This window comes from Apteryx mantelli, chromosome 3 (assembly GCF_036417845.1).
Source record: "Apteryx mantelli isolate bAptMan1 chromosome 3, bAptMan1.hap1, whole genome shotgun sequence".
Taxonomy (NCBI): Eukaryota; Metazoa; Chordata; class Aves; order Apterygiformes; family Apterygidae; genus Apteryx; species Apteryx mantelli.
In genome coordinates, this window is record NC_089980.1 from 24455017 (window position 1) to 24467890 (window position 12874).

At 36.9% G+C, this 12874-nt stretch overlaps 1 protein-coding gene across 2 annotated transcripts in view; it reads right to left on the reverse strand.

Annotated features, from left to right (window-relative positions):
* Positions 1-12874, reverse strand: part of CDC42BPA (CDC42 binding protein kinase alpha) — a 192832-nt gene that overhangs the window by 119764 nt on the left and 60194 nt on the right. For both annotated transcript variants that reach the window (XM_013940346.2, XM_067292955.1), the window contains exons 2-3: positions 10749-10840; positions 4622-4705 (exon numbers count right to left, since the gene is read on the reverse strand). In XM_013940346.2, the coding sequence (XP_013795800.1) occupies positions 4622-4705; positions 10749-10840 (176 nt within the window). The remainder of the gene's footprint in view (positions 1-4621; positions 4706-10748; positions 10841-12874) is intronic.

Below are 12874 nucleotides of genomic sequence, written 5' to 3' on the forward strand. Positions count from 1 at the left end.
TTTCATGCTGTTAATGTAGTTTTACACTGCTGTCTTCACATAAGCAGAGTTTTTCTTTTCATTTGAAAGTAGCTGCTAATAACTTCCATCTAACTGTAAACTGGCAATCATAAACCAGTTGGGGTTTTCCCCATGCTTTTGCTGAGGAAAATGAGGACAGACTGAATTTTCATTTATTTGATAAAAGCTGCTGGTAAGACATCCAGGAGGACCTCGCCCCAACACAGTGGAAAGAGAGCAACACAGAGGCAAAAGGTGCCCTCACAGCATGGGGAGCAGAGGAAACCCCCAAACTACCAAGACGAAAACCAAAAACTACCATGAAGCGCTAAGGAACATCTAAGAGAGTTAGGAGAACACAGGTTTATATAAAACAAAGGAACAACAAAGTGAAGAAGAGAGCTAATCTCAAAAGCAGTGAGGCAGTTAATTTGGTGGAGATGTGCCCTGCAGGGTCAATAGGCTTTGTCAGGAGAAGCAGCTTTGGTGAATGACAGAGGAAGATGACCAACAGATCCCTTCTTGAAGGGACTGAGTTCTGAAGTGAATACGGTAAGAAAACACCAGGTGCCTGCTAGCACAGCTGACATGCAATTTTGTTTGGAAAATGGGAATTCCAAGATTACAGGAAAAAATATCTAAAAGATTGTGTAAAAAAATAGTAACTGCATGGGCTCTATCTAGAAGGCAGATGGAGAGTTAAACACAGACCATAATCTCTTCCAACACACTCTGCTACTTCGCAAACGTTTCATCAATTTGAACCATACTCTGTCTCTTCTATCCTAGGAGACAGCTAAATTTTAAAGGAAAAAAATCAAGCAGTTTCTTATTACTTTTCCAATTTCGTTTCCAAATACAATAACCAATACCAGAATTCTGACATGGTTATTGTTGGCTGTGAGATTTGCAGAATGAAGAATGAAAAGCAAAACTTCATTTTAGACTAAGCTATGCACAAGAATAAATGCAGTAAAATAAGCAGAAAATAACTCCCTTGTCCAAACAAATAAACCATGCTGTCTTGTTTTGATGAATAAAGTGAGCAAGTATGACACAGATCAGGAAGAAGCAACACGGTATATTTTAATTATAGACAATGCATGAGATAAATCAGGAATAAGTGAAACTTCTAAGTGAATAAAGCATACTATGAACAAAGACTTTCGAAGAGAGCCAAATGAAAAATGGACTATGGGGAAAGTAAGATTTTCAGATGAAAGAAAAATTGCTCTATATTTCAGTTTGACTTTTTTTTCCCCTTTCTTGTTTGTAAACTCTTGACAGATATCTGGGGGAGAGAAACTATGAACTCTTGTTTCCACAAGGATAAATTATGTAGTTTCTCTACTTGTTATTAGGCAGCTCATAGCACTATGGACTACAGAGAGTCTTTCATAATTCCATTGATTTTTGTCATGATTTCACAAAAGACAGCATTCCTTGAGCACCCTAAACATCCACCTTTGGGCAATAAGCCTGGAGCCAACAACAAAAGCTTTTATCACAGTAGATCACAGTCAAAACAATGAGAGCCAAGCAGTTTAACCAAGTGGTTCATGGGCTTTGCATTAATTCATGGGGAAAAAAAAATGACAGTAGCAGTGGTTCTTGTGATTACTGTAACACAGCTCACTTGCAAGTGTTTTATATCCATGTTTTTGTGCTATATTATATCTGATTCCATATAGAACAAACCTCCAGAGTAGATGCAAAGTAGATGAGCATAAACATGGCTTGCATGTTTATATCAATGCAACTGCTTGCAGTGAGATTGTAGTTTAATGGAACTAGTAAATGGACCTGTTCCTAAAAGGACACATTACATTTGTGCTCTGCCTCCAGAGTTCCCTCTTCTTTCCCTTCAGAGCCCCAAGGCTGAGGCTCTCCATCCCAACTCCAAGGGCATTGCCCAAGGAAACACCTCCCCAAATGCCAGGCTCAGAGGCAGGGAAGAGAGACACGCAGCAAACCCCTTTTACTGAATATATATCTCCATAGTCTTATTTTCCTGGGAATACATCAAATTTGGCCTGGCTAAAACCATTTTAAATTGGGGGTGGGAAGAAAGATGAACCAAAAGCCTTTTTTGTTGCTCATGCATTATCTCAGCATTACATTTCATCTCTCTTGGGGACAGTGAATAGCAGGAGAGACTTGGTGAGTGTTGGGTCTCCTTGAATTGTTGGCAGAGATCTCCAGAGGTCATCTGGCCCAACTCCCTGCTCACAGCAAGGCCCACTTAGATCAGCTTAGTGCATTGGTATATCTCTGCTGTTAGAGTGGCCTGTTATCAGCAAGCGGATTCAGGCCCCTAGGCTATTTGGTGAGTACTGGCTCACGTCCTCGCAGCTCAGAGTTAGCACCTTCTGGGAGTGCAGATTGCTTCCATGATGCATAATACTTGTCCTGGTCTCTTCTGAGCCTCAGCTGGCACTCTGGTGGCAGAAATATGACTGTAAGTGATTGTCAACACTCAGGGTAACATATCTGGGAGTGGATGGGCAGCAGTAGCACACTTTCAGCAACTCCTTGAATCAGTAATGTCCCCAGTTCCACATCACATCTCAGAATTTTCAACAGTTGCAAGTATTTAGGAAACTTCTGCTCTTTGTAATAAAAATTAGAACATTGACATTGCAGCCCATATAATCTCCTTGTGATGTAGTTTTTGCCTACAACCACTCAAAAGTTAGAAAAACCCAAATTTACAATCATCAACCCTAATCCAGTATTTACAAGCTCTGAGTATATAATCCCTTTCTGCTTTTCCAAATGATTCCCACTTCCTGCACAGTTGATACAAGGATATACTAACAACCGAATTTACCATACATTTACCGATACACTTGTCTTGTATTTTTGGAGTGTATAATTTTATTTATGTGTTTCAGTGTTTGCGCAGCAAATTGTGAACAGTGCCAAAATATGTCATTGTAGTAGTAGTAATAAATCAGGTGCATTTATCAACATTTAAGAAAGATAGGTTATAGTTATTGAAGGTCATGCTTTGTAATGCATTTTTCACTCCAGATGGTTCTCTTTCCATTGTATACCCATGGGTCACCAAATACATGGAAAAACATAGCTGCAGTTCCTTTTAGGCTGTTCAGACTTTCAGAAATTCACCTAGTCCCAGGGGAGGGGTATTTTTAATACCTTGCATAGTGAAAATCTTTCAAACCTATTTATAACCTTATTTTAATAGAAAAAAATAGCTTTTAAACTGATTTTAAAAGGGAGCATTTAAAAATAGAGTGGAACTTTATTTCTGGTCTTTTCTTTTCAACTGAAATAATATAACTTACAGAAATGACATCTTTCTTGGAGAGAAATACCTCTTTGTACTGAGATTAACACCAGATTTTTCAGTACCTGAATAATTTCTGGATAAAGAAGAAACACATTGTATACACAATCTGCATGCCCTTTATACTTTTTAATATGATAAAACTTTCATTAAGGAGACATGATGTGCTTACATCAGAAATTGGCTTTAATTTGTCTGGGTAATTTTTTTTTTTTTTTCTCCAGTGTGATGGTTACCCATTGATCTCATTTCCTAACAAGATACAATTAAAACATAAATGCGGAAATCAAAATAAACTTGAAAGCAATTGAACAGAAAGGCAGCCTGAGAGTAGCAAAGTAGGGGCCTCAAATAAAAGTTGAAGATAGGGATAATTTGACAAGTCAGAAGAGACACCTAGGTAGTGTTTGCACTGTCTAAACTAAAGAAAGCCCAATGGTCAGAGCAACTTCATGTGTAAAGTACTAAGTTTTATTTTTATAAGTCTATTTTTTAGGCAGTTTATTTTTAGTACGCATAAAAGAAAAATTTTGAAGCAATTTAAAGAGTCAGATACATGTTCCATTTAAAACTTATGCACAAGTCTTCAGGTGGAGAGTGCAGTTTAGAGGAAGTTTCTTTCCAAAGGTATCCAGGGAAATGTACAGAGGATCCTAGGAAGGGCTGAGTTGTATAATGAAAGTAGGAACCCAAGTCAAGGTGGTGCTGGTGACAGAACTGTTCCACCTTTTCCAAAGGCAGAGCATGCTCAGGCTTTAATGAGGAACTTTTCATCACAAAGTTTTGCAAATGGACTTTTTTTTGACACACTGCATCAAGGTAATTTGAAATCTATACAACACAGTTAACTATTAATAGTAAACCCATTTATCCTATAATCTATTTTTATCTTTCTAATTTTTCAATCTAAAATCAGACCCTGACTAATTTCTAATTACTGATAAACTAATAGGCTTGATTAGTTAGACCTCATTAATTTCCAAATACCAAAGATTAGATGATAAAGACTACATTCCTAAATGGAACAAATACATTAAAAGATCACTTGTATAGTGGGAAATTCTTGGGCAATTATAGAAGTATCATAATTTCTACAACCCTCCACCCAACTAAATAGAGATTCCATGCCATTTTAACCCTTCCCAAAACCTGCTTTAAGCTTATTTTAAAATTAAACTTCATACTGTCAGTAAGTAGTGAAGTACCTCCTCAATCCCTACATATGCACAGAATCTTCTCTTGGAAAAAGAAGTAACGACACAGCATAATAAGAGGCTGCATGATTATAAAGAAACATTTCTGTAATCTTACTTCAGCTCTCTTCAGCATCTCCCATTTATTAAGTATCTTCATTGCAAAAACCTTATCTGCATTTTTCAATTTTACTACTGCAACCTGGAAAAGATAAATGAAAGTCAAATAAGCCAAAATGTGAAAACACATTGTTTTTCTATTTATGAAAATCTGTATGTTTTAATTTTTTTCATCATTCTGTACTTTACTGTCCACACATGATATCATACCATCACTATCCAGAAAGAACAACATCACAGCAGTACAGAACATTTATTCTGTGAAAGTTCCAAGTCTATTTTAAGGTTTTATTGTGTATCACCCTTTCTAGGTGACAGTATATGAACAGTGGTATTTCTCGTTATCACACTTCTTGCTCTATCATACTGTCATGAAACTGCCACTGGCTTTATGCTTCATCTTCTTGCACTCACCCTCAATCCTAGACAATAACTTAAATTAGTGAACCATCAAAGAAAAAACAGCAATGTAGTAGTCAGTTTCTGAAACTAAGAAGCATTAAAATTTTAGCTTTTAGATACAAATTATGACAGTAGGTTTGCCACAAAACAACCTCCATTCATTTCAAATAATGCACCAGACTTTCTTCAAACACATAGTGAAGTGTTGTTTCACATTTTCCACTTTAAGTTCAATGAGCTCTTTACAATGACTGTTGTCAGTGGCAGGAAAATAATTAAATTCAAGTTTCCTAGAAAAGCAAAACTTAGAAACCCACCCCACCATCACCATTTTTTAAGCATTAGATAGCACAGGCCTATGAAATAATGTATTAATAAAGCAAACATACAGAGCCTTTTTCTGAAAATACTGCAGTTTAGATTAGCTATAATAAAAGCTAAGATGGAGTATTTTTAGGAAAGAGGGAGGAAAAGCTGAAAGAAGTTTACACAAACTTGTTTTCCCAAAATATTTACCAGAGGTGCAGTTAGCTTTCCATACCCAGGAAACTGTGAAATGTCTTACCAAAATAGCAGTGAATCTGCCACAGACTATTAGTCATAGCGGCTGATCAGAATTAGACTGGATCACAATATTGCCATCCCAGTTATAGAAAAGTTCATCAATTCATACATTTTAACAACTATTCTCCAACTATCCCATTCCACCTGCTCCCTTGCAAGGACTTCAGGAGATAAAAGTTTATTTCCGTCTGCATCTGTTTACAAACCAACATATGACAAAAAAAAATACTAAGGTTGGATCCTACATTCCTTCCACCTCCTTCAGAATCAGTAAACTAGCTACATGTGAAGACAGAGATAACAAAAAAGAAAATAAAACATTAGACAGTTTGAAGAAAATGTCATGTAAGCCTCTTTAAATCATCTTCAAGTGTGTCATCAGCTGCAGCAGCTTCATGAACATGGCAAAAGTGCATGCTGAACTCTTACAATACTCGGATATCTAAACTAAACTATATTTAAAAGCGTATCTCTTGCTTAGCTACAGATCTGATGGAGCAGCTGTTGCTTCTCTTGTGTGTAATAATATATTTACCAGCCCTGCTCTTTACACTGCTCCCTTTGTGGGGGGAAAAACAAAAAAGGAGGGAAGACACAAAGGCACTAGATCTACCTGTTCAAACTAGTTAATGAACTGAAATTTTTAAAAGGTGATTTCATGAATAAAAATCTAGGTTCAAGTCCAGCCTTGGGATTCCTCCAGGTACATTCAGATTTGACACACACACAAAACACTTAGTTACTTCTGACTATAATCTAATTTTAATTCATAAAGAATATCTGCTCTTCTGTGTGTGTTCACCATGGTGCTCTAGGACTCAGCATCACAATTTTCCTTAGGAAGAAAAGATCAGTTCTTCGTGGCAATACATAACCCACAATGTGGATTTGAAACATTGGTCTCCTGTCACTTTACTAGCTAAAACCAGCTTGAAACTCTGATAAGCCCATATCTGTATCCACTCCTAATAAAAAACAGGAGGAAAAAGCCTTAATATTGCAACTAGTCAACAACATTGAAATTGTATCGTATCTTAGATGACAGGGACCCACCTGCATGGTATAGTCTTGATATGAAACCACTATGTAATTCTACCTTGAACACCTTTAAGGGTTGTGCCATTATTATGGGGAAACAATTAAAAGGTTGGTCCTAGACTCGACTACACAACTGCTGTCGGGCAGGAGGAGTCGTCCCCCACCCCCACCAGAAATGGTTGTAGAGTGGGCAGCCAAAGACATGGGCAGAAGATATGCACTTCACTTCCACCTTGAGGACTTCATTAAGCATGCTACAGCGAACAAATGAAAGGCCATATTATTTTGCAAGGATTATCTTCTGTGGCTGAAAGACATGCTAATTGCACAGCTGCCTAAATTCGCAGTCTCCTATATGGCATTCACTCGGACACAACTGAAGGAGCTACAGGATTGCCTTTGGTTAACAGCTGGAGCATAGGGTTTCATAACAAGACTGAATGTGAATCTACAGCAGTATTGCAGACTGAGTAAAGAACAAAAATAGAATCGTGTTTACCAGCTGTGTTTACAATCAGTCAGAAGCAGTCTTTCTGTCTGTGAAAGCCATTAATGGTATTCCAAATCAATAACCATCACGAAGAAAAAAAAACAGATCCAAAAAGCATCATCATCATTTTTCTGCAATCACAGCATCTTTTTGTGGGTGTCTCACAGTGCCTTATGAAAGCAAATTCTAAAACACTTACCCTTGAATTTGACTATGAAACAAAAAGCTGATGCTTCAGCAATGAACGGTCTCAAGTAGTGCCCAATTATAACAAAAATTCTGAAACTTGATTATAGACCAGGCGGTGTTTATATATACACATACATACATACTATGTATACAAAGGAACAAATAACTCTACGTGCTGTTTTGATGTTCTCCCCTTCTGAAGGAAGTTAAGATGGAAGAAAGGGTAATCAATCCTGTCTAGTTATCCTAAAATGTCTTGTTACTGGAATTTATTAAAATTGGATGTTTAAAGTTTTTTTTAATTTATATTTCCCTGTGAGCAGCCCTGCAAAAATGACTGGTATGTGCTGATGTAAACATCTTGGTTTTAGTTGGACTTCATTCTTTTTCCTTCTTCCAGCAGTTTTCCACATTTCCCACAAACAGCAGCACAGCCTGGCACACTGTCAAACGCCTTCTGCGCCAAACTTGGCTTCTTGTATCTATGGTGTATGTCTGCACATTGCCTTTGCTTAAAAAGGAACACCCTTTAAACTCAAAAAGCTAAAACAGAAGCTGAGGAAAAAAGGATGCGGGAGAGCCAGGGTTCCCTCAGTCACCAAGATTAGCCAGCCCTCTAGAAACAAGGACTATGTCTCAAAGGCACATACAGGGAATTAGCCGTCTAATTTCTATTGAAAAAATAATGGAATCTGAGCACGACACTTGTCTGACTTTTCTTACAGAGTCCTAGTCGATGTGACCAACCCCGCCTGGATTGAGGTGGGGAGAGGAAAAAGAGGAAATGTGTCTGTTCATAATTGGATGCCAAAATTAGGAATGACTAACTACTTCTCAGGGCTAAAAAAACCTCATCATCTTAGAAATATCAACGACATAATGATGTAATATTTGCTTGCATAAGGGAGACAATTCAAGCACTGAACTTCATATATGTTTTTAAGCAGCAACAGAGTGAACTGAAAGAGAGAACTTCAGTATTATTTAGAACCTTAAATCTGCTGCACTTTCACACTGCTCAGAGACACCAACAAGAGCTGGCACCTATTGGATTCAACAGCGCTCCTTCGCTTTTCTTAATAGCACCCTTCAACTCCCAAAGCTAAAAGTCTTTTTGTTTTTGGAGGTTTGTGTTAAGTTTTTCATACCATGCTGCCTGAAGCCAGCGCAATGAAACACTTGATGCCCACATCACGAATTTTACCTGAATAATCCTCCTCCTCCCAGGAAAATGCCTGTGTTTTCTGAAGGCAGCATTCTTATACGCAAACTCTTAAATAAGTAAGTAAATGTACTCATGGAGAGGGGAGGAGCACATCACTAATTTGACAAAAAGCAAAAGCATTCTCAGACCTACATCAAGCAGGGTAAGGATTCTAAGGGAAAAAATAAAACCAAGAACTCTGAACTATTACAGTTCACACATTATCATAAGCAATAATTGGTTATAAGCAATGGTTTATAAGCAATAGTTGGTTTAAACTGCTTTTTGTCTCCATCAACCTTGTCAAAACAAAAAGAGAAGTATTTCTTGACTGTGTAAATTAAAGAAATCGAATAGCACAGAATGAATACAAGAACCATTCTGACACTGTGCCAGTGAAAACTTGCACGAACTTTGTAGTCTATAGAATTTCAGAATTAAGTTGATCCAAGAGACAAAATTACTCCTCCCAGAAACCTAGAGCAACCTTGGTCTCATTTCTACTTTGCTGGAAAGAAAATACATTCTTCCAGATTTCTTGGTCTGCCTCAGTAAACTACTATAGTCTATTGAATCATTCACGTATTTTGCAATTTATTGTTAATGTAGTTTCTGGTAAAAAGTACCAGAAAAAGTAGAGAAAGTAGTACAGTTTTTGTGGTTTAGCTGCTGTAGAGTTTATCATCGATTCAGCAGACAAAAATGACTTCTCTTAAAAACACAGTACAATGCAGGTCTTGAATATGATTTTCTGACAAAACAGTACCTGCAGCTGTGATTTTTCTTACATCTTACACAATTTCTACATGAACTGAGCTGCAATTAGTATTGCAGCACTGAAAAAGGCACTGTTTTATGCAGAACTATTTTCCTCACAAAGGTGAATGCGACATTCTCCTTGTGGCAGAGATCAAGATTAAGAATTAATTACTTATGAGTTCTCAGAACAGTCTCGTAAAGAAGTATTACTCCAGATAGAGTAAAACAAGTGAAAATAATAAATTAGCTAAATAAATACCACTCTTTTAAAGTCGTGTTTCCATCTGCTTAATCATCTACATAGGGGCATCATCAGAATATGTAGTAACATACATTACAGTAAAAAGTCCAGTTCCTTCAGTACTATCTATAGAAATTTGTTCTTCTGTAACCATAGACTAGTAAAGTCTAACTTTACCACATGAAGTAAATATGTAAGTGAACCTGAAACCAACTCTTCTCTGTCATGTGGCATGTAGCCTCCAGAAACACTATCGTACCAAGGAGAACATTACAATCTGAAAAATGTTTCCAGTTCCAGGAGCAACAAAAACATTACTCAGAGTCTTTCTCATACTCCAGATTTCAGCTCACAGTTGCTGTTGTTTTTCCAAGTAGTAAGGAATACTTTCTGAAGATGCCTAATATACTGTCTTCATTTCTAGTATATTTGGTCATCAAAAATTCAAGGCAATTATGTATTAGGTTGCTCTTCCTATATACATATTGTCCTGGAGAAAGATGCACATGCATCTAATAGATCTTAAGAAGAAAAGGCAGAAAGCTAAGGTTTATTCATTCTAGTTTCCTCCACCTGTATAATCTGATATCCCTGGTATCTGTAAAACCCAGTGATCAACTGCCTTGTTTGATGACTTAAAGTAAGAGATAGTTTAATCAGAAGCAGCAGAAAATTTTATCACTATAGTTCAACAGCACCAGGTGGCAACTGAAGCAAAAACTAACATTTGGTAAATACTTTTAAAAGTAGTAAAGAACAGATATTCAAGTGTTCACTGAGAACTGGAAAAAAAGTGACATGAATAGGGAGATTTCTATGTGTTCCTGGAATGTCAATATCAACATTTGGCCATTGAAGTTCTTGAAAACTGCTCTCAGACTAATCAATTATTAGGATGATTAGAAATGACTAGATCTTTCTATCATCAGTACTCAGTGGTCTCCAGCTGCTGACTGTAAAAAAATACAGTCAAGCAAAAGTTTTATCATCAGACAAATGAAAGAAACATTGTCTTTTAATCTGTGTAAACTTGCCTTCTCTGAAAACCTAAGACTTAAAAAGAACTGATCATGAATGTATAAATCAAAATGTACTTAGATCAAATGTTAGGCTGGCCTACAATATCCTTTATGCCTAAATGATGTAGAAGTTATAGACTGGAATATTGCTCTTAGCTCTCTCTCCTCAATGAGGTAGGATTCCAAGGGCCCGCTCCAACCTCTCCTTCCTGTACATACCTCCCCAAAGGCTCCTCGGCCGATCACCTTCAGGATTTCAAAATCTTCTTTATGTAGTCGCATCTGTTTCACTTTAGATGTAAAAGGTTTGGCTGAAACAAAGGAAAATATCAGTCACTAAAAATAAAAAATACTAGGTGACAATAGCCCTGAAAACAAGACTATTTTGCTTTTATACCTATATTCCCCAATGTAATACGCTGAAGTTTAAAGCAGGAAATAATGAATAATAAGAACTAAGCCAAAACTTGCAGTATGCTGTGAAAGAAAGTTTATGAAGCTATTTGTAAGAAAAAAAAAAAGAAAGTCAAGCTGTCTATATTTTCTATAGACCTTTAAATCTGTGTTATATGTTATCATCTCTGATGGCAAAAGCAAAGTATAACATAATGAAGGGTTCATTCTGGAAAAAAAAAAACGGTACTGTATTAATTTCTCTGTCAAACAGCAAATCAATATTGTATTCTATGGAAAATTAAAATGCTGATGAAAGATTACTGGAACAGTAATACTGCCCTAGGCTATGTATCATGCAATATTTCTGCAGACCACTTCTCCAAGATAGAGGACACTTAGTAGTTAACCCTTGGCTTGCAGAAGTGACAACAGCTGTACTTCAGACATTATTAACATATTGAGTGACAAAAACCAAACAGATATAAAGTTAACTGTCATTTCCCTTCCCTTTTTTTCCTCTTTTATATTATCTTTGAAGCAGTAAGCAAGAGAAGGTATCACACTCCAACGAGGTAACCCCAGCACTCTTCGCAGTGAATTGGTACCAGGAGAACTGCTCTTTCCCTCTTTCAGCCCCATCTAGCACTACAACCAGTCAATCCACTGTCATTATCACACACTCAGTGCATACATACAAAACATTTAAGCAGATGATGAACTAATCCCCCCCCCCCCGACCCCAAACCTCCAACACCACACCACAACCTTTGGGAATAACAAAAAAAAGCCCCTTAAATAACTAAGTAGGAAGAGGAGTTCTTTTTGCAAATAATTGTTTTAATTCCTGTCTAATACTTTACACAAAATGAAATCTATTATTAAAATAGAAGCTTCAGCAAAAATGGTTCATAAAAATTGCACATAGGAGACGACTGTATAACCCAGGGTAAGCCAGCAGCACTGGAACAGGCCTCAGAAGACGCAGGTTCAATTTCTGGCTCAGGGGCAATCTTTCTGAATGATCCTAAACAAGTCACACCAGTTACTTCCTCCACAGCTTCATATCAACCAAAGGGGGATAGTATTCTTCTAACAGACAGGACATGCACCACTGCACACTTAGACCAAGATAAAAACAAAATGAGAAAATGCAAGGTAGCTGTTTTATGTGGCCCACAAAAATCTTCTAAGCTTATGCTTTCATGAAATAGGGATTCATCTGTATCCACTTGTATCTGCACAGAGCCTGAAGGAATTCATACAGCTCTAAGTGTATTGAAGAGCTGGAACAGACACCATTTTGCAGTGCTAGTTGTCAAGAATTGTGCTTCTGAACAGAAACAGGAATTGGTTTTCAACAGCTCCAAAAGCAAATGACACTGCACAACAACTAAAGTGCACCTAGACATGTGCAAGAAATCCAACTTGGATTCTCCTAGAATTCAGTGTTTCGGCTTTTTAAAGGAGGAAGAAAAAGAAGAAGGAAAAAAAAAAGAAATGCACTTCAATTACATCAATGTTATGAATTAATCTATCTAAAAACCTAATACTTGTGTATATAACTCATCATTCAATTCAGAATTTTGATATTAACAGGCACACCCCTTCAAAGCACTATAAAATCCTTCTCCACAAATCTGCTGCCTACTATTCAGAAAAGCAACTTTATAAACTGAGTCAATATACAAACTACCAAAAAATCAGTAAATTTTTAAAACCTAACAAAACTACAAAGCTTCTTTGCCCCAAATATTTTACAGATTATTTAATCCATAAATTAACATCAGTCACATCTAAAAATTAACAAAGCAAAAACATAAGGTCTTATCTTTCTCCTGTTAAGCAATACAGCACAACTCCCATTCATGCCAAAGGTATAATGGATCAAATTCTGGGAAGGTATGCATTTCTACACTCCTGAATTAACCAAAGAAATGTGGTAGCTAAGT